This window comes from Heterodontus francisci, chromosome 43 (assembly GCF_036365525.1).
Source record: "Heterodontus francisci isolate sHetFra1 chromosome 43, sHetFra1.hap1, whole genome shotgun sequence".
Lineage (NCBI taxonomy): Eukaryota > Metazoa > Chordata > Chondrichthyes > Heterodontiformes > Heterodontidae > Heterodontus > Heterodontus francisci.
In genome coordinates this window covers 12,777,577-12,799,177 of record NC_090413.1, presented here as the reverse complement: position 1 = coordinate 12,799,177, position 21,601 = coordinate 12,777,577, and the positions used below count along the sequence as shown (strand labels likewise).

Sequence of the window (21,601 nt, the reverse complement as noted above, 5' to 3'; positions counted from 1 at the left end):
CGAACATCCCCACTTCTGAGCTTATGATCGAGGGAAGGTCATTGATGAAGCTGCAGAAGATGTATGGGCCTAGGACACTACACTGAGGAACTCGTGCAGTGATGTCTTGGGACTGAGATGATTGACCTCCAACAACCACCACCATCTTCCTTTGTGCTAGGTATGACTCCAACCAGTGGAGAAATTTCCCCCCGATTCCCATTGTCTTCAGTTTGGCTCCTCTTTGGTGCTTGAGAGAATCTTTTACATTTACCTGAACAGGTAGGTGCAAATTTGGTTTAACATGCCATCCAAAGGCTGGCACCTCCAGCAATGCAGCACTCCCTCTTCATGTCCCTGGCGTACCAGCCTAGATTCTGTGCCATGGTGACCTAGTTTTGTAACAGTAGTAGGATTAAACCAGACCCATGTACAGCCAATTCCTACACCCCAAAGCTGTCTGCTTTGACCACCATGACCCCCTCCTACCTACTCCCTCTGACTCCAAGTATGAGGATCTCACTGATTTCTTCTTTAGTATGTCTCTATGTCTTTATCTCCGAGTCCCTCCTCCAAGGCTCCCCGACTCGTTACCCCAGGGTACTCTGCAGTTTCTCGATCCCTATTCCTCACTTGCGTGCTGCTGTTATTTGATAAGATGGGGTCAGCTTCCATGTGTAAGATGGCGACACTTGCCTTAACCTCTCCATCAGCTTCATGGGATTGGTTCCCTGATCTTTTGGCCAGCTCCCAACCAGCTGCTGACCACCCATTACCTTTCCTTGGCTTAATGCTTATGGATGTTGTTCGCAGTTTAGCTGTTGGCCCCCCACTTCAAAACCATTTTAGAAAGTCCAACCTTGACCTCTATCCTCTTTCGGTATGGCCCCATTTTGAACTTTATCAGCCTCTCTTAAGGTCTTTAAACACGTTCCAGACTGCCTCCCCCAGCTGCATTCTCATCTCTCCCATTACTAGCTGTTCAAAGCCCTCGTCCTGCTGCCACCATCAATGACACTGAAACCAAACTGGTCGAAGTCACCAATGGTAAGTTTGCGATTTGCATCGTGTTAACCCTCCTTATCATAGAACAGTGACACACAGAAGGAGGCCATTCAGCCCTTCGAGTCTGCCAGCTTTTTCGAAGAGCAAACAATTTGGAACCTCTTTTCCACTCTTACGCATAACCCTGCAATTTCTTTTCTCTTTCAAGTATTTATCCAATTCTCTTTTGAAGGCCACTATTGAATCTATATCCACTGCCCTATCAAACAGTGCTTTCCAAATCTGAACCACTTTGCATAGAAAAAGCTTTCCCTCCTGCACCTGTGGCTCTTTTGCAAATCACTTTAAATCTGTGCCCTCCGGTTATCGACGTTTCAGCATCGCAAACAGTTTATCTTTATTCTATCTAAATGCTTCATGATAGTAGACATCTCTATCAAATCTCCTCTTGGCCTTCTCTGCTCTATAGAGAACAACCCCCAGCTTCACCGGTCTGGAATCCCTCATCCCTGGAACAATTCTAGTAAATCCCTTCTATACCCACTCCAAAGCGTTTGCATCCTTTCTAAACAATGGTGTCCAGAATTGACCCCAATACCCATTGTTGCTGTAATGTCTGACTGGTCATCACTGGATGAGCCCAGAACTGTCTGCAGCTGAACATTGACAAAGTCAAAACCATCCTCTTCAGTTCTCTACGCTTTGGTCCTCGACTTTAATCCCTTCCTTGCTTGAGTGCACCTTTTACATAATCTGACCTAGAACGAAGGAACTTGCATTTCCATAGCCCCTTTCATGACTTTAAGACCAGCAATGCGATAATGACCAAGTAAGCTTAGTTGAGGGATCGAATATTGTCTAGGACACCAGGTAGAACTCCCCTGCTCTTCAAAATAGTAACTTGGGATCATTTGCATCCACCCGACCAGGCAGGCAGACAGAACATCTGTTTAATGATTCCTCTGAAAGTCAGCACCTTTGATAGTGAAGCACTCCCTTAGTACTGCACTGGAGTTTCCAGCCTAGAATTTTGTCCTCGAGTCTCTGGAGTGGGACTTGAACCCAGGATTTCTGACTCAAGAGGCTACCAACTAACACTATAGTTATTCAAGACTCTACATCCAATTCACTGCCTATTTTCACTTCCAAAGCATTGCCTGAATCAAGACATCATGCCCTTGATTTCTCACATTCTCTACAGGCCCCTTGAAACCCACTGTGCAAACTCCAACTTGTCCAAATCTTTGTCACTTCCATTCCAACCAGTGTAAAGTCCATTACCCCAATCTTCACTGACCAGCAGTGGAGGATTTTGCATTGGTTTCTGGTCCTTAGTTACATGACCCCTCTGTGACCTATCTCCATCCAACCTCTACAGTGTGCCCCAGCTCGAACACTCCATTTTCCTGAATCTGGACAGCTAAACAATCCTCCCTCCCCCAGCTCCAACAACAACAGCAGAAACATTGCCAAAACACCCCCACACTTTGGCACTCCCTGCTGAAACCCCTCCACTTGCGCTATTGCTCTCCATCAAAACATTCCCACTAAATCTACCTCTTCAATCACACCTCGTCTTTCCAACCACCTGGGGAACCCCTATAAAATACTCTCACTGGGTAGACTCCTTGTGAACTCCAACATTTGTATGGGGACAGCATGTGAATGTCACACTTCCAATACACTCTAAATACATGCTCCGAGACAAACCTCATCAATACAGGATATTTTTGGGGCTCCCCTGTAAACGTGTAAACACACCTGAAGATCTCCTGTAAACATTGACACTCCAGGCAGAGTTTGTAAATATTAACACTCCCTCGGGTTCCTCTGCAGATGCTGAGACACCCTGGGACCGACCCCCCCCCCCCATAAATACTGACACATTCCTGGGGAACTCCTATAAATACTGACGCACTCCCACGGATCCCTGTAAAACTTCAGGAAGGCAGTGGCAGGAGCCCTATAAAAAGAGTGGGATATAGAGTCCTGTACAGCACAGAATGAGACCGTTCAGCCCATCGGGTCCATGCTGGCTCTCCAGGCAGCGATGCAGTCAGTCCCACTCCCCCCTCCATGACCATAGCTCTGCAAATTTATTTCCCTGAGGTGGCCATCCAACTTCCTCTTGAAGTCATTGATCAAAGGTCTGTTTAAGAAATGGTGGATGATGAAGGGAGCAGCTGAGATGTTGGCCAAACACTGGACAGTCCTGGTGCCTAGAATCAGCTGGTGAAGGGAAGGTGGGGCCTGACTTGATTGACATTTGTGCTTGGAATAAGGGCGGGGTCTGCTGATTGGCAGCCGCTGGGGGCGGGGCCAGAGTAGGTTAAAAACAAGAAATGCTGGAACCGCCCAACAGGTCTGGCAGCATCTGTGAAAAGAGAAGCAGAGTTAACGTTTCGGGTCAGTGACCCTTCTTCGGAACTCGGGTTCTCTTTTCACAGATGCTGCCAGACCTGTTGGGCGGTTCCAGCATTTCTTGTTTTTTATTTCAGATTTCCAGCATCCGCAGTATTTTGCTTTCATTTTAGGATAAAAGACTGTTAGGGCGGGGTTGATAGTTGTGTCGGGGAAGGGGCGGGGCTGGGGCACGGGTGACTGACAGTTGAGCCTGGGGGGGAGGGGCCCGAGTTGATTGACAGTTGAGCCTGGGGAAGGGGCGGTGCCCAGGTTGATTGACAGTTGTGTCGGGGAAGGGGCGGGGCCAGGCCTGGGTTGATTGACAGCACTCCCGTGTCACGGGTTGATGGCGGCGCTGGGAGCGGCCTCGGTCGCCCGTGTCCGGTGGGCCGGGCAACAACAAGCCGGTAGGCGGAGCGAAGCCGAGTGCTGCGAAAGACGCAGGGAGCCGCGTATCTGCTGGCTGCTACCATGGCCACCAACCACCGGTTATCAGGTAGGAGCAGCTCCAGCCGATCAGAGGAGCGCGGGCGGCATCTCCACCGCCCCCCCCCCTCCCCGTGTCTCTCCACCCCCCCCCTCCCCGTGTCTCTCCACCCCCCCCCTCCCCGTGTCTCTCCACCCCCCCCTCCCCGTGTCTCTCCACCCCCCCCTCCCCGTGTCTCTCCACCCCCCCCCCCCCCGTGTCTCTCCACCCCCCCCCCCCCGTGTCTCTCCACCCCCCCCCCCCCGTGTCTCTCCACCCCCCCCCCCCGTGTCTCTCCACCCCACCCCCCTCCCCGTGTCTCTCCACCCCCCCCCTCCCCGTGTCTCTCCACCCCCCCCCTCCCCGTGTCTCTCCACCCCCCCCCTCCCCGTGTCTCTCCACCCCCCCCTCCCCGTGTCTCTCCACCCCCCCCTCCCCGTGTCTCTCCACCCCCCCCTCCCCGTGTCTCTCCACCCCCCCCTCCCCGTGTCTCTCCACCCCCCCCCCCTCCCCGTGTCTCTCCACCCCCCCCCTCCCCGTGTCTCTCCACCCCCCCCCCCTCCCCGTGTCTCTCCACCCCACCCCTCCCCGTGTCTCTCCACCCCCCCCCCTCCCCGTGTCTCTCCACCCCCCCCTCCCCGTGTCTCTCCACCCCCCCCTCCCCGTGTCTCTCCACCCCCCCCTCCCCGTGTCTCTCCACCCCCCCCTCCCCGTGTCTCTCCACCCCCCCCTCCCCGTGTCTCTCCACCCCCCCCTCCCCGTGTCTCTCCACCCCCCCCCTCCCCGTGTCTCTCCACCCCCCCCCTCCCCGTGTCTCTCCACCCCCCCCCTCCCCGTGTCTCTCCACCCCCCCCCTCCCCGTGTCTCTCCACCCCCCCCCTCCCCGTGTCTCTCCAACCCCCCCCTCCCCGTGTCTCTCCACCCCCCCCTCCCCGTGTCTCTCCACCCCCCCTCCCCGTGTCTCTCCACCCCCCCTCCCCGTGTCTCTCCACCCCCCCTCCCCGTGTCTCTCCACCCCCCCTCCCCGTGTCTCTCCACCCCCCCCTCCCCGTGTCTCTCCACCCCCCCCTCCCCGTGTCTCTCCACCCCCCCCTCCCCGTGTCTCTCCACCCCCCCCTCCCCGTGTCTCTCCACCCCCCCCTCCCCGTGTCTCTCCACCCCCCCCTCCCCGTGTCTCTCCACCCCCCCCTCCCCGTGTCTCTCCACCCCCCCCTCCCCGTGTCTCTCCACCCCCCCCTCCCCGTGTCTCTCCACCCCCCCCTCCCCGTGTCTCTCCACCCCCCCCTCCCCGTGTCTCTCCACCCCCCCCTCCCCGTGTCTCTCCACCCCCCCCTCCCCGTGTCTCTCCACCCCCCCCTCCCCGTGTCTCTCCACCCCCCCCTCCCCGTGTCTCTCCACCCCCCCCTCCCCGTGTCTCTCCACCCCCCCCTCCCCGTGTCTCTCCACCCCCCCCTCCCCGTGTCTCTCCACCCCCCCCTCCCCGTGTCTCTCCACCCCCCCCTCCCCGTGTCTCTCCACCCCCCCCTCCCCGTGTCTCTCCACCCCCCCCTCCCCGTGTCTCTCCACCCCCCCCTCCCCGTGTCTCTCCACCCCCCCCTCCCCGTGTCTCTCCACCCCCCCCTCCCCGTGTCTCTCCACCCCCCCCTCCCCGTGTCTCTCCACCCCCCCCTCCCCGTGTCTCTCCACCCCCCCCTCCCCGTGTCTCTCCACCCCCCCCTCCCCGTGTCTCTCCACCCCCCCCTCCCCGTGTCTCTCCACCCCCCCCTCCCCGTGTCTCTCCACCCCCCCCTCCCCGTGTCTCTCCACCCCCCCCTCCCCGTGTCTCTCCACCCCCCCTCCCCGTGTCTCTCCACCCCCCCCTCCCCGTGTCTCTCCACCCCCCCCTCCCCGTGTCTCTCCACCCCCCCCTCCCCGTGTCTCTCCACCCCCCCCTCCCCGTGTCTCTCCACCCCCCCCTCCCCGTGTCTCTCCACCCCCCCCTCCCCGTGTCTCTCCACCCCCCCTCCCCGTGTCTCTCCACCCCCCCCCTCCCCGTGTCTCTCCACCCCCCCCTCCCCGTGTCTCTCCACCCCCCCCTCCCCGTGTCTCTCCACCCCCCCCTCCCCGTGTCTCTCCACCCCCCCCTCCCCGTGTCTCTCCACCCCCCCCTCCCCGTGTCTCTCCACCCCCCCCCTCCCCGTGTCTCTCCACCCCCCCCTCCCCGTGTCTCTCCACCCCCCCCCTCCCCGTGTCTCTCCACCCCCCCCCTCCCCGTGTCTCTCCACCCCCCCCTCCCCGTGTCTCTCCACCCCCCCCCCTCCCCGTGTCTCTCCACCCCCCCCCTCCCCGTGTCTCTCCACCCCCCCCTCCCCGTGTCTCTCCACCCCCCCCCTCCCCGTGTCTCTCCACCCCCCCCCTCCCCGTGTCTCTCCACCCCCCCCCTCCCCGTGTCTCTCCACCCCCCCCCTCCCCGTGTCTCTCCACCCCCCCCCTCCCCGTGTCTCTCCACCCCCCCCCTCCCCGTGTCTCTCCACCCCCCCCCTCCCCGTGTCTCTCCACCCCCCCCCTCCCCGTGTCTCTCCACCCCCCCCCTCCCCGTGTCTCTCCACCCCCCCCCTCCCCGTGTCTCTCCACCCCCCCCCCTCCCCGTGTCTCTCCACCCCCCCCCCTCCCCGTGTCTCTCCACCCCCCCCCCTCCCCGTGTCTCTCCACCCCCCCCCCTCCCCGTGTCTCTCCACCCCCCCCCCTCCCCGTGTCTCTCCACCCCCCCCCTCCCCGTGTCTCTCCACCCCCCCCTCCCCGTGTCTCTCCACCCCCACCCCCACCCGTCCGTTCCCCCTCCTCCTCCTCCTTTCCCCCCCTCCTCCTTTCCCCCCCAGGGATTAGATTGGGCAGCTGTTTTTTTCGGCCACGCATGCACCATGGGCTGAATGGCCCTCTTCTGTGCTGTAATTTTTCTATGGTTGTCACAGGTAAACCTATTGTGGCCTGTTAACCTGTGTTGATATGTGATTGGTGTTTTTATTCATTGCTCAGTGTGATGTGCTTTTATTTCCCCACTTTTTCGGAGTTCCAGATCTGATGTATCTGTCCTGAGGATCGGAGGTCACCTCCTGCTCCCACTCCACTGCCACCCATTCTGTTGGTTGGTTTTGATGCTTCTTTGGAAGCAGGTCATCTCCATGGCCTCGGCTAAGTTGTCATTTTTGGGTGACTAATAGAAGGGGAGTGCTTCTTCGAGTCTCCTCCGCCATGGAGGGAGATTATATATAGATGGAGCCTCGGGAAGGGTATTTGGAGGTTTTATCTACCTGGTATGGAAGGATGTGTGAGTTTCCAAAGAGGCCAGTGACTTTACATATGAGAATTAGCTCTTGGCTTTCCACAGGAACAGGAGGAGGCCATTCAATCCCTTGAGACTGTTCTGCTGTTCTGTTAGATCCTGCCTCATCTGTACTTGAACTCCATTTACCTTCCTTAGCTTCATATCTCTTAATACTCCTGCTCACCAAAAGTCTATCATAGCTTGGGGCTATTCAACAGCAACTTTTTTTTTATAAAGCGCCTTTTAATGTCGCCAAAAGTCCCAAAGCGCTTCACAGGAGTGTGATCAAAAAGTTTACATTGAGCCACATAATGAGATACCAGCACAGGTGACCAAAAGCTTGGTCAGAGGCTTTACAGAGTGTCTTAAAGGAGGAGTGAGAGGTGGCGTTTAGGGAAAGAATTCCAGTGCTTAGGGTCTAGGCAGCTGACAGCACGGCTGCCACTGGTGGAATGGAAGAAGTGGCGGAAAACGAGACCAAGATCGGAAAGTTCCACGTTGAGTCCCTGCTCAGTGCTGAGTTAGCTGACCAGCTGGAATGGGGAGGATGGGGATTGGCAAGTGGATGTGTGTGTTGGGGGCACGAGGAAGTCACTGTAGTCGGTTGTAAGACTTCTAGAGGACGGGAAGGAACTGGCCGAGGTTCCAGGTTTCTGTGTGTGGAAGCTGCTGCTTGTAGAGTTGCACTCAGAATGAGTCAGCCTTTTAAGACTGCACGGAACCAAAAAATAACCAGAGGCTCTGGATGTGACCCGGAGCATGTGATTGATGTGTACGAGTGTTTGCATCTGACACGTGTCTCTGCTCTCACTTTCTCTTGTGAAATCAGTGTTTCTGTGTCATTTCTCAGCTTCCGTCACATATGGATAGGAAAAGAGCCTCTGGTGCATCCAGGCTGTCCCACGCAACCATGATGCCTTGTGCATCGCACAATACACTCCCCTCCCAACCCGAAACCAGGGAAAGGCAAAAAAACTAGATAAAAATCCCTGGTTACTTTGAAGAGGGAATGAATCTAGAAAACTCCCCTCCGACTCTTTCAGGCAGTTCAAACTAGTCCAAACACTTTGCAGGTATAGACTGAGCATTGATGGTATAAATACATTAGGTCATTTCTTGGCTCCTGGCATCATGGCACGTGTGGTGACCCCCCCCCCCCCGGGTGGTCTAGAACGCCAGTATTTTCTTCTCTTCCGTGGCCTGACGATAACGTGAGGCGGTCCACAGCTTTCACACCCAGCATCTCCCCCTCTGGGTTGTTCCCGTAACGGAATCCATTCCAGAGACTTGAGCACAAAATCCAGTGCTGACACTCGAGTAAGTACCTGAGGGAGTGCTACACTGTCAGAAGTGTCGTCTTTCGGATGAGGGGTTAAAGTGAGGCCCAGACCGCCATCTCAGGCGGGCGTGAAAGAGCCTTTGGCACTATTTTGAAGAAGGTGTTCTGAGCAGTATTTATCCCTCAACCAACTTCACAAAAAAATTGATCTGATCCTGACAGTATTGCTGTCAGTGGAGTATTGCTATGTGCAAATTGGCTGCAAAGTGCTTTGGGATGTCATGAAAGGCCCTGTATAACTGCAAGTCTTTTATTTTACAGTAATGGATTGTTACCCTAACTCTCCGCTGTCTGTCAGTAGGTACAGTGTGTGGGGGTTGGTTGGGTAGAGGAGGTGGTGGGGAGGAGAATTGCCAATCCATTCCCATCGGAAATGGAAGACTTGCATTTATATAGCGCCTTACAAGACCACCGATGTTTATAGGCACTTTACAGCCATTGAAATGAATATCCTGCTGGAGATCAACCCAGTATTCTGAGGCCTGTAATTCCAGCTTGCCTGCAAGTTATTTTCTGAGGTTGATTAATCTCTTCCAATGTCTGTTTCTTGTCAGTTACTTAAGCTTTGCTGCTGCTTCTACTGCCCTCTGCCCTGCTCATCACTTGGCCCCTCTCAACACTAAGCTCACCAACCATTTAGTCACTGTCGGGTGGAGGAGTTGCTTGGCTGCACGCTCCTTTCCCAATTTTAACTCGCATTCTATCTCATTTTTCCTTTCTTGGAAAGTACAAGTCCCAGGTTCAACGGCTGGTCTGTGCTTAAGTCATTAACTCTTGGCTGGACGCTGTACTTGCCCTCAATACCTCTTGCCTTGGGCATTGCTGGGGGTGGCGGGGAAGGGCTGAGGAATTTAGCCGGGCACCCTGCTCCTGTACGGCGCCCCACAGGACTGTAGAATGGAACCCGTGCTTGGGAGAGGCGAAAAAATAGGAAAATGCATTTCAATGAAATAAATGAACAAATTGGACTCGACTTATGGAGTGAACATAAGGCGGTTACTAATAAATCCAAAATGGAATTCAGGAGGAACCTCTTTACCCAGAGTGGTTAGAATGTGGTGCTCACTAACACAGGGAGTGAAGAGCATGTGCTTTTTTTAAGAGGAAGTTTGATAAACGCGAGGGAGAAAGGATTAGAAGGATATGCTGGTAGGATGGGAAGAGGTTTGTATGGAACATAAATGGCAGTATATATCACTTGGCCTGAATGACCTGTTTCTGTATTGTTGACTCTCTAACTGTGGAGAAAGTAAACCAAATGCTAACCCGGAGCCATGAGGCCAATTGTACTGTTGTCCCAGTGACAATCAACTGACAAAGCATGGATTGGCCCTGGAAACTAGAACCTCCCTGACCTGTTTGGTTCAGTATCACACCAGGCTGTTAAATTATAACCAGATCAGGCGCTTTTTCCATTTTCTGTCCAACTTGGTGTCTGAATTTAAGGGAATATGATTCTGGGATATGATTAACGAGCAAGGGGGAAGCACAGGAGGCCAGGAGGAGCCTGAGGTCAGCTGATTCGGCTCATTCCACCAGCGTCTAGCGAGATTAAGTTTATTGGGTGGCTTGGATGAGCTGGTACAAGGCTCTTAATCCTCAGGGACCACATTTGATATTTTACTTTCTCGGTTCTCTGACTCCTGCCTCCTTCCTTGTTCGTATCATGGGCTGTTCAAACATGTACTCGGAACAGCTTATCGAGTGTTGCATAGAATCTTGCAGGCAGGAGGAGGCCATTCAGCCCATCATGGCTGCGTTAACTTACCCAGACCATTTTCCTGTACTTGTTCCTTTGGCAATAAACTTGCATACGATGCAAGCTAGTTACTGACTCGTCACAGCGGAAGTGTTTTCTCCCCCCGATTTTGCTTTATTAAAACTTCTTGCAATGATTCACATTTTTGCAGCACCTTTCATATCCCAAAATGTCCCAGAGTGCTTCACAGGTTGGGATTGGAGGGAAATTAGGGGGAGAAGGTGGAAGGAGTAGTTAACAATGAGAGAGAAGTTGTGTTTATATAGTGCCTTCAATGCCCTCAGGACATCCCAAAGCAAGGAGGAGCAAGGGGAGGCGGTGGTGTAATGGTAATGTCACTGGACTAGTTTCCTTTACAAAGATTCAGGACCCATCTCAGAATCAACTATGTCACTTTCCATCTTGATGAAGAATTCTTCATATTATGGTCGCTCATCCCCAAGGGGTCTCGCACCACTAGATTTTCAATTATTCCACTCTCATTACACAATACCCAGTCTAGGATGGCCTGTTCTCTAGTTGGTTCCTCGACGTAATGGTCCAGAAAGCCATCCCGTATACACTCCAAGAATTTCTCCTCTTGGTATTGTGACTAATTTGATTTGCCCAATCTATATGCAGATTAAAGTCACCCATAATTACAGATGTTCCTTTATTGCTTGCGTCTCTAATTTCCTATTTAATGCCATTCCCAACATCACCCAACTACAGTTTGGGAGTCTATATACAATCCCCACTAACGTTTTTTGCCCCTTAGTGTTTAAAGTGCTTAGACACTGGAATAAACCTATTTAGAGTAATTATTATTCTTGTGACCTAGAATTGGCAACTTCCGCCCTGGTAGTTGTATAATCAACTTTACAGTGCTATAATGTCTGAGCAAATGTTAGGTTCAGGTATCAAGTTCTGTTTTAACCCTGTGTGAGTTAGGCAGTTCTGTGCATTATCCTTACAGTACAGCGCCCAGTTGTTGGTTTGTGTGGATTTAATGCTGAATTGTGTTTGTGGCTCTCTGAGCAGTGGTTGCCTGACGCTGACGCGATATTTGCGTTGTGTTGCTTTGGGGTCATAGTCTCAGGAGAAGAGAGTGGCCGTTTAGGACTGAGGTGAGGAGAAATTTCTTTACTCAGGATTGTGAAACATTGGAATTTTCTACCGCAGAGAGCCGTGGATGCTGAGTCAATGAGTATATTCAAGACTGAGTTTGGTGGTGTTTTGGATACTGAAGGATTCAAGGGATATGGGGAGAGTGCAGGAAGGTAGAGTTGAGGTAGACGATCGGCTATGATACTGAGTGGTGGAGCAGACTCGATGGGCTGAATGGCCTACACCTGCTCCTATTTCTTATGTTAAGTAAAACAGATTTTTTGTTGAAGGCGAAATAGCTGGGAGGGGCATTCTGAATGCAGAGTCAACTCTACTATCTGTTACATAGCTCCTTATCCTGAAGTCTGCACAGCTGACTTGTTGGAAGTGCTGTGTTTATGGTTTAGTCATTTTGTGCCTGTGTTGTGTCTCAGGCTGTGAGTTGAATGAGTGGTTAATATGCATTGCTGTTGGTAGTTGTTGAGGCAGGAGTGTTGGCTAAGGCAATGGGAAAGTCCCTGTCGAGTGACAACACTCCAACTTTAACTGTTAATGTGAGCGTGCCCATAGCATCTTGGTTTCACGTTTCATGTGAAGTGTGGTTAGTAACTTACGGAAGCTATTTAATTTGTACTGATGTAACATGGCTCAAGGCACAGAGCTTGGGGTTGTCTGGAAATGGTTTGCTCAGAGCTTGAGGGAAGAGATGAATGGCTGGGGTTGTGGGTTGGTTGGGGGGTGGTGGTCGTGTGGACCGGGGTCAGACTGAGAGCTCAGAAGGCTGACATTTGTGCTTCTGTGCTGAAAGTGTAACTTCAGAGCCTGATTGCTGGGTTTTCCTTCCCTGTCCATCTAGAGAGAGAGAAGCTGCTGACTCCAGTGAACAGTTACGGCTCCCAGGATGGAGTCCACCTGATAACTCCTTGCTCTGGCCTGCCATCCCAGGAGCAGGAGGAGGAACTGAGGAGGAAGCTGAAATATTTCTTCATGAGCCCTTGCGATAAATTCCGAGCGAAAGGCCGGAAGCCCTTCAAACTGCTGGTGCAAATTATCAAGCTCATCGCGGTCACGGCACAGGTAAGGCAGACCTAGAGGTGTGCAAAGGAAACCCGACCGAGCCCGGATGCCGGACCCAGAAGCCCGACGTGACCCTGCCTGAGCCCGACACATGTCGTCGGGCCCCATCGGGTCGGGTAGCAGGCCTATACCCACGTACTGATGTAAAGGCCTGCTACCCGACCCGACGGGATCAGAGGACACGTGTCGGGTTTGGGCCGGTCACGTCGGCTTCCGGGTCTGGCATTCGTACTGGGGTTGGGTTTCCTTTGCACATCTTTAGGCAGAACATCTGCAGTCATCTGCTGCGTCGGAGCGGCCACAGCTTGGAACGTAAGCTGGACTGACTCCAATGACTCCTGTCCTCTCATAGTGATGATAAACAGAAACCTTGATTCCCAGCTCCCCTGGGGAACACCTGCTATTGCCCCAGCTGAGACCACCATTCATTTGTGTGCAGCACTTTGACATGATGAGCATCTTTATAAATTTATTTACCCAGTGTTTAGGACAATACGTCCAAGTTCCCCTCTAGGTCCCACACTGTCCTGACGTGGAGATGTATTTGCCATCCCTTCACTTGTCGCTGGGTCAAAATCCTGGAACTCCCTCCCTGCAGCACTATGGGAGCAGCTTATCCAGATGGACTGCAGTGATTCAAGAAGGAGGCCCACCATCAACCTTCTCAAGGGCAACACCACCTCGGCACCTTCCCCTGCAATCGCAGGAGATGTAATACCTGCACTTTTACCTCCTCTCTCCTCACTATCCCAGGCCCCAAACACTCCTTTCAAGTGAAGCAGCGATTTACTTGGACTTTCAATGTAGTATACTGCATTCGCTGCTCACAATGTGGTCTCCCCCATACTGGTGAGACCAAACGCAGACTGGGTGACCGCTTTGCAGAATACCTCCACTCAGTCCGAAAGCATGACCCCGAGCTTCCGGTTGCTGGCCATTTCAACACACCCCCCTGCTCTCATGCCCACATCTCTGTCCTGGGCTTGCTGCAGTGTTCCAGTGAATGTCAACTCAAGCTTGAGGAACAGCATCTCATTTACCGATTAGGCATGTTACAGCCTGCCGGACTGAACATTGAGTTCAATAATTTCAGAGCATGACGGGTACCCCCTTTTTATTTTTTTTTATGTATTTATTTTATTTTAGTTTGTTTCAACTGTGCCCACCCACTGTTTTTTTTCATGTTTGTGCTTGGGGCCAGGCTGTTCAGTTTTCTGTCTATTAAAACCCTCTCTGTACTAATGCTTTGTCTTTCAGCATATCATTTTCCTTTGCTCCATGACCTTCTGGTCAGTTATTCTCTGTGACCCTTGTTATCTTTTGCCCCACCCCCGCTTTACTTGTTTAAAACCTTTTACATGTCTGATATCTGCCAGTTCTGATGAAGGGTCACTGACCTGAAACGTTAACCCTGCTTTTCTCTCCACAGATGCTGCCAGACCTGCTGAATATTTCCAGCATTTCTTGGTGTTTCAGATTTCCAGCATCTGCAGTATTTTGCTTTTATATTGTTATATGGGCGATAAAATGCCAGCCTTGTCAGTGATGCCCACATTGCAAGATTTAAAAAAAAAAAGTGTGGCCAAAGGGGTCATAGGAGTGAGTTTAACACACGTACTTAGACTCTGGCTCACTGATTCTATTCCACTCTCATCATTGCTCATGAAAATTGAATACCACAATGTTGTATTATGTTGCCAAATTTTAAAAAAGGTGTTGAAGGAACGCATTGCATTTCTATTGTGCTTCTCACGAACTCAGTACGTCCCGAAGCCCTTTGCCGCCATTTAAATACTTTTTGAAATGTAATCAGTGTTGTAATGTAGAAAACGCAGCAGCCAATTCGCACACAGCAAGCTCCCACAAACCGCAATATGATAATGACCAGATGCTTTGTTTTAGTGATGTGGATTGAGGGATAAATATAGGCCAGGGCTTGGGGAGATCTCCCCTGCAGCTCTTTGAAATAGCACTGTGGGATCTTTTGCACTCAGCTGAGGGGACAGACGGGGCCTTAGTGCACGCGTACTTTCTAGCGTCATTGAATGTAGGTGAGGAGTAGGAACCTGGTGGATTTCCTTGCTGCCCCAATGTAGAAACACTGAGTACGATTCTAGTGCCTCGGCGAACTTGAGATTGATTTGTTTGGGTAGAGTGGGGAGGATCCAACTGTGGCCCTTTCTGCATGTGTCTGTATTCCAATGCCATTATCGACTGAGCCCTTGGAATAATCCAAGTGCTGACGTTAATATGACTTTGTAATTCTTGGGGATGAAGGAAGGAAACTGGATGCAACATTTGTTTCTTTTCTTTGGGCAGCTCCTGTCCCTGTGGGTCCATCTGTTTCACATCTGCCAGTTTTGACATTAGACCGCGGATGGTCACTTGCGTGAGACTGGACGCTTGATCCAAGCATTGTCTCTCCTGCAATGGTCAGTGACTCCCCAAGAAATGATTCTTCAGTGACTATTGCAGGTTTTTGAGACATGAGGTCAGTGGTGACGCGAGGGCAAATTGTGAACACTGGTTGTCCCATAAAAATGGCTGAGTAGCCCTGCACACAAACACTCGGGCAATACAGGTAAATAAGTGTGTATTTATTTACCAAACATCTACCGCCATTCAACTCAACAATAAAAAAAAATGCTTATTTTCATTTTACCAACAAACACTGAAAAAGGTTAAAGTTCACAAGTATGGTATGGGAATTGAATCTTGAGATCACAGACTCAACAATGGTGTCTGTTACTCATGTTTTAATTTGCAAGTCAGAATTGCAATTAACCACATGAGACTAGGGGATAACGTATTGGCCAGCATAGCTGTAGATGAATTGAGGCCCGTTTCTACCCGAGGCCCAATTACAGAGGCTTATTGGGGTTCGGTGACTTTCTCACTAGAATCTGGGCAATTATTCTCCTGTGATTCTTGGTGAGTGCCAGCAGACTTGCGGGCTGTGGACAGTGGGTACGGCTAATCCCGTTTGCAGGGCAGTACAGCACTGACTGCTGTCCAGCGATAGAAGCAGTGTGGGATGAGCCGACTGGTTAGAAGAGACCATGGTAACTCTTCAGAAATTACCATGTTAAAGCTCCTTGTAGGTCAGGAGGAGTAGGAGTGTAGCCCTGCTCCCGCCCCCAATCACCTTCAGACCTGACAGTTGGAGATGATTCCCATGGGTTTCCAGCTGTAGTCGCCTGCTGCCGAATTCCCACTTCCGCCAGCCAGGTAGGACATAACCAGGAGTGTGGCAGAATTCCTGGAGATTTTATTTAAATAAGGCTATTAAGATTGGCAGGGCTGCCATGTCACTGAACTCTCTGGGTACACCGCCCATTACTGGACTCCCCCCACCCAGTCTTTCCATTCCCCTTCCCTAAACCTGCTGTAAAAATTGTGACCCCTGTCGTTAACAATATTATAATTTACTGACACAGAAGAGCCTGCTTCTTCTTCTTTGGCCTCCTTGTCTCGAGAGACAATGGGTAAGCGCCTGGAGGTGGTCAGTGGTTTGTGAAGCAGCGCCTGGAGTGGCTATAAAGGCCAATTCTAGAGTGACAGGCTCTTCATGTGTTGCAGATAAAATTGGTCGTCGGGGCTGTTGCACAGTTGGCTCTCTCCTTGCACTTCTGTCTTTTTTCCTGCCAACTGCTAAGTCTCTTCCGCTCGCCACATTTTAGCCCCGTCTTTATGGCTGTCCGGCAGCTCTGGCGATCGCTGCCAACTGACTCCCACGACTTGTGATCAATGTCACAGGACTTCATGTCGCGTTTGCAGACATCTTTAAAGGGGAGACATGGGCGGCCGGTGGGTCTGGTACCAGTGGCGAGCTCGCTGTACAATGTGTCTTTGGGGATCCTGCCATCTTCCATGCGGCTCACATGGCCAAGCCATCTCAGGCGCCGCTGGCTTAGTAGGGTGTATATGCTGGGGATGTTGGCCGCCTCGAGGACTTCTGTGTTGGAGATACAGTCCTACCACCTGATGCCAAGGATTCTCCAGAGGCAGCGAAGATGGAATGAATTGAGACGTCGCTCTTGGCTGACGTACGTTGTCCAGGCCTCGCTGCCATAGAGCAAGGTACTGAGGACACAGGCCTGATACACTCGGACTTTTGTGTTTGTGTCAGTGCGCCATTTTCCCACACTCTCTTGGCCAGTCTGGACATAGCAGAGGAAGCCTTTCCCATGCGCTGGTTAAATTCTGCATCGAGAGACAGGTTACTGGTGATAGTTGAGCCTAGGTAGGTGAACTCTTGAACCACTTCCAGAGTGCCTGCACTGGAAAAGTAATTCATTGTCTGAAGCCTTTTGAGGTGGCTTGGCAGCATATTAAAGTGCCATAAAACTGTGCCTCGTTTTGTAGAAACAAATTACTCCCAGTTCTGGCAATGTCTGAAAATATTTCCGCTATAAGTCGAGAATCCATTGCTTGCAACTAATTTGTGCTGATGAACTGAAATTCTCATTTGAGATGTTAAACTAAGGCTCTCTATGCCCTCTGAAGTTTGAAGAAGAGCAAATGAGTTCTGTCTGGTGTCCTGGCCAGTATTTATCCTTTAACCAGCACCTGGGTTATCTGGTCATTCATCTCATTGCTGTTTGTGCGAGCTTGCTGTGCACAAATTGGCTGCCGCATTTTCTAGGCACGTTCTGAGTTTGTGAATGTGCTGTAGAAAGGCAAGTCTTTATTCATTTACTTGATATTGTGTGAGTAAAATAAGGAGCCACAGGTTCGAAGTACTAAAAAGGAAATTTAGGACAGATATCAGGAGGTGCTTTAGACAGTGAGTGATCAGTGTATGGAATGGACTCTGGAATAGTGTAATGGAGGCAAAGTCCCTGGAGTTATTTAAATGTTGCGTTCAACCCCAATGCAGTGTCTTTCTGGATGGGACAAATGGCTTTCCTCCTCTAGAATTATCTTGCAAATGATGGTCAGAATGATCACAGTGTTTCTTTGGAACAGTGAATGGTTGTTTGGTGTGAGCCTTGGAGCAGAGGTCTTCAGGATGTTGTACTAGGAGGCTTTTGGAGTTTTCTCCAGCAGCAATGAGTGTTGTTACGGCCGGGTGAGGAGGGGGTCTCAGATTCCCCGCTTTTTCCTCTTATTTGACCACAACAGGGTTTATTCCTTTTAAACAGTGATTGTACTCACCACCTCTGAGAGTGTTTTGCCTTTTTACCTTTGCTGTGATCGTGAAAGAACCAATTGGACAGGTTTTCTTGAGTTTAAACAAGAAAGAGGTAAGTTTATTATACTTAACACTCTAACCCTATTTAAAAATACTAAAAAAATGCTACACATTTGCACACACGTTTACACACGAATCGCACATGCACAAATAGGTTATAGAGGGAAAAATACATTTGATGGTTGGATTCCAGTCCAGAGCAAATGGAACTTAAGTACACAGTCTTTGAAGTGGATGATTCAGTAGTCCTTGGCTGAAGCTGTATTCTTGAAGTCCTCGCTGGTCAAAGTGCAGTTTGTGGCTGGCCTGCTTTGCTTAGGTTTCCTTGAAGGCAGAATTGTAGTTGGCTCTTTTCCCCTGGTTGCTGGCTGTATCAGTCTGTAGGCTTGACGGGTCCACAGTCACAGATGGTTTTCAAACTTGATCTTTTCTGGGGAGCGAGAAAGGGAAGCCTGCAGCCTTCTCTGCTGCTGCACACACAGTTACTGCTTGTCTCTTTGTCTGTGTAACAACTCCCCTGGATGGACAGATGGTCACATGGTTGCTTCAGGTTTTTCTGGAACCTTCTAATGAAATTCAAGGTTCCATAGGCCCCAGGATGTCAATTTACACTTGGAGGGGATTTTGCTCTTTCAAAGTCGATATGTGAGGATTGCCTTGACTGTCATGCTAATGAAGCCATTTTAGGTAATTCAGTCACTAAGCCTGACTGGGCTTCTTGATAGACTTTTGTCTCCAGTTCAATCCCTGGTATTTCAAATGTAAATCTTGGCTATTGGTTTTTTACAAGTTATGTAGGATTTTTTTCCCATTATAAGTCTAATGTAAGTTTCCAACCGAATAAATTATTTCTCATTTGGCATATAGGGTTTTCTTGGCAGTGTATGTTTCTAGAGTTTCATAGGTCCATGAAAATCCACATGGAAATGGAAGGTGCAGTGGTTCTTGGAAAAGTCTTGGAATTTTTGGGTTTTGTTTTAACTCTTTCTGTTCCTCAGGGCAATCAGACCTGAGGTCCACCAAAATATCAAACTTGTCTAACCTATTGGTTTTATTCACAGTAAAATACAGCAAGCTTTACAGATAGAGAGTCACTCAACCTTTAAATCAGAACCAACTCAAAACTCAACATGGCCCATTTTTCTGCTTCAAGAGACTGCGATTAATAAGCCATCAACATCCTACATGGTCTTCTGGTCTGAGCGGTGGGCGAGGGGGGGTTCTGGATGGTAGGTGAGGCCGGGTGCTGGGCAGTGTCTCATCGCAATCATTGCAACACACCGTGAACATCCAGTCTCATCACGCCATGGGGTGGGGGTGCTTGGATAAGTTAGGTTGTTGGGGGTGAGAAGAGTAGAGGGGCCAAATGGCTTGTTCTTACCCTTGTGTACATACTGTGGGGGAAATCAAGCTGTATTGAGACGAGGTGGACTGGAGTGGGGATGATGACCAACTGGAACTGAACAACTGTAATACTATTTGCACAGGTCTGTGACTGTGAATTATAGAAAGAAAGGACTTGTCTTTCCATAGTACGTTTCACAGCCTTGAGATGCCCCAAAATGCTTTACAGCGGTCAAAGTACTTTATAAGTGTAGCCACTGTTGCAGTGTAGAAAATGCAGCAGCTTGTCTGCGCACAGCAAGCTCCCACAAAAAACAATGAGATAAATCAGTTTTTTTTTTTAAAACCATTGGTTATGATAATCGTTGGCCACAAGACCAAGTAGATTGTCTGTCCTCTTTGGTCTTGCGCTCAAGATAGTGGAAAAGTCCTGTCTTAATATTTATTTCATGTACTGTTATATTAGTTCAGGCATGTAGGGACGTTGCCCAACTGCAAACCTCATCCTTCATGCTCTACAAGGCTCTGCGGCACAGCCGAGCCACTACAGGAGCCTGTCGAAGGTGAAAGCATCCCAAGTGTGTGCAAGTTTGCTCCCTACCAAAAAAAAAGACTTGCACTTATATAGCACCTTTCACCACCACAGGACATTCCAAAGCACTTTACAGCCAATCAAGTACTTTAAGTGTAGGCACTGTTGTCATGTCAGCAACCAATTTGTGCACAGCAAGCTCCCACAAACAGCATTGTGGTAATTACCAGATCATCTGTTTTTGTGATGTAGATTGAGGGATAGATATTGGCCAGGACACTGGGGCAAACTCTCCTGCTCTTCGAATAGTGCCAAGGGATCTTTTTATGTCCACCTATGAGGGCAGAAGGATTCTTGGTTTAATATCTCATCCGAAAAACGGCACTTCTGACAGTGTAGCACTCCCTCAGTAATGCATTGGAGTGTCAGCCTTGATTTTTGCGCTCAGGTCCTGGAGTGGGACTTGAACCCAGAGCCCTCTGTCTCAGAGGCGAGAGTGCTACCAACTGAACCACAGCTGGACAGTCTAGGACCCAAAGCTAGCATAGCCAAATGACAAAAAAAAACCCTGTTATCAGGGCAGTAAATTCATATTTAGAAACTGATGCCTCTTACTATTTTCCCCACAGTTGATCCTGTTTGGGTTGAGTAACCAGATGGTGGTGGATTTCACGGAGGAAAACACAATGACCTTTAAGCATCTCTTCTTGAAGGATTACACGGATGACTCGGACGCTTCCTACGCTGTGTATACACAGAAGGATGTCTATGATTCTATTTTCTTCACGGTTGAACAGGTTGGTGGCTGCCATTAGAATAGGCTTTCTTCCTCTTGTTATGATTTGGACTGTTGCCCAGTTTTCTCTCTCTGTTATCATACCAGATTGCATTTTCCAGTGACAACCCATGCTAATTGACGCAACTTGCTACTTTAGCATATTGGCTGGACTGAATAGATAAGAATATAAGGAATTGGAGCGGGAGTAGGCCATTTGTCACCTCAAGCCTGCTCCGCTATTCAGTAAGATTGCGGCTGATCTGATTGTGGCCTTAACTCCACATTCCTACCTGCCATCCCCTCGTACCCTTTACTGCCTGGTAGATCAAAAATCTGTCTAGCTCAGTCTTGAATATATGTTTGAATAAATGTACCCTATTGTAAAATAGATAGTACGGAGGACTCCACTGTGTTGAAAGAAAGAACTTGCATTGCTAGAGCATCTTTCACAATCTCTGAACATCTTTAAGCACGTCACAGTGAAGTACTTTTTGAAGTGTAGTCACTGTTGTAGAAAACGCAGCAGCCAATTTGCAAATAACAAGGACCCACAAGCAGCAATGACCAGATAATCTGTTTCAAGTGGTCTTGATTGAAGGATAAATATTAACCAGGACACCAGGGAGAACTCCCCTGCTGTTCAAAATACTGCCATGGGATCTTTCATATTGTGAGATAGGGCAGACAGAGCCTCCGTTTAACATCTTATCTGAAAGACGGCACCTCCAGCAGATTTTGTACTTGAGTTTCTGGAGTGGGACTTGAACCCACAAACTTCTGATTCAGCTGAGAGTGCTACCCACTAAGCCAGAGCTAACACTGTGGAACACAATACTTTAGATGAGTAGCATGTACTATGCAAGGGCACTTCATAATGGGCTAATCTGCTAATCAGATTTAGTTACAAATATAATCAACGCAAGCTAGGTAAAAAGAGCACAGTGAGATAACTATGTCAAGTGTTTCATTTCCAAGTCAGAAAAAAAGAATTGTAATGCTCCTTATAAGAGTCTTTAGGCCTGTTCCTCAACCCCCTTTGGCAGAATTGCATGGGCTGTAGCTAGCTTGCAGTGTTTAGTTTATTTTTGGGCCATTCTGAGCCTTGCTGTGATGCATAATGTGTGAAGTGCCTTGCTTTATCGTAAAAATTCCCTTCAAGAAAAGGCATTTTCTTCAAATTATGGGGGGGTTTGGTAGGGAGAAACTACTTCCGCTGGCAGGAGAGTCAGGAACCATAGGACACAGCTTTAGGGTAATTGGCAAAAGAAGCAGAGGAGAGATGATTTTTTTTTTTACGCAGTTTTGATCTGAATGCAGTGCCTGGAAAGGTAATGG

The 21,601-nt window shown here is 50.2% G+C and overlaps 1 protein-coding gene across 2 annotated transcripts in view; it reads left to right on the top strand.

Moving 5' to 3' along the window:
- The first annotated feature begins 3,681 nt into the window (after positions 1–3,681).
- The window catches only part of mcoln1a (mucolipin TRP cation channel 1a), a 48,014-nt gene continuing 30,094 nt past the window's right edge, over positions 3,682–21,601 (top strand). Inside the window, exons 1-3 of one of the 2 annotated variants that reach the window (XM_068020909.1) lie at positions 3,768–3,883; positions 12,198–12,418; positions 20,118–20,285. In XM_068020909.1, the coding sequence (XP_067877010.1) occupies positions 3,859–3,883; positions 12,198–12,418; positions 20,118–20,285 (414 nt within the window). In that variant the 5' untranslated portion in view covers positions 3,768–3,858. Of the gene's footprint in view, positions 3,884–12,197; positions 12,419–20,117; positions 20,286–21,601 lie in introns of both variants that reach the window. The other variant, XM_068020910.1, reaches the window with a different exon arrangement.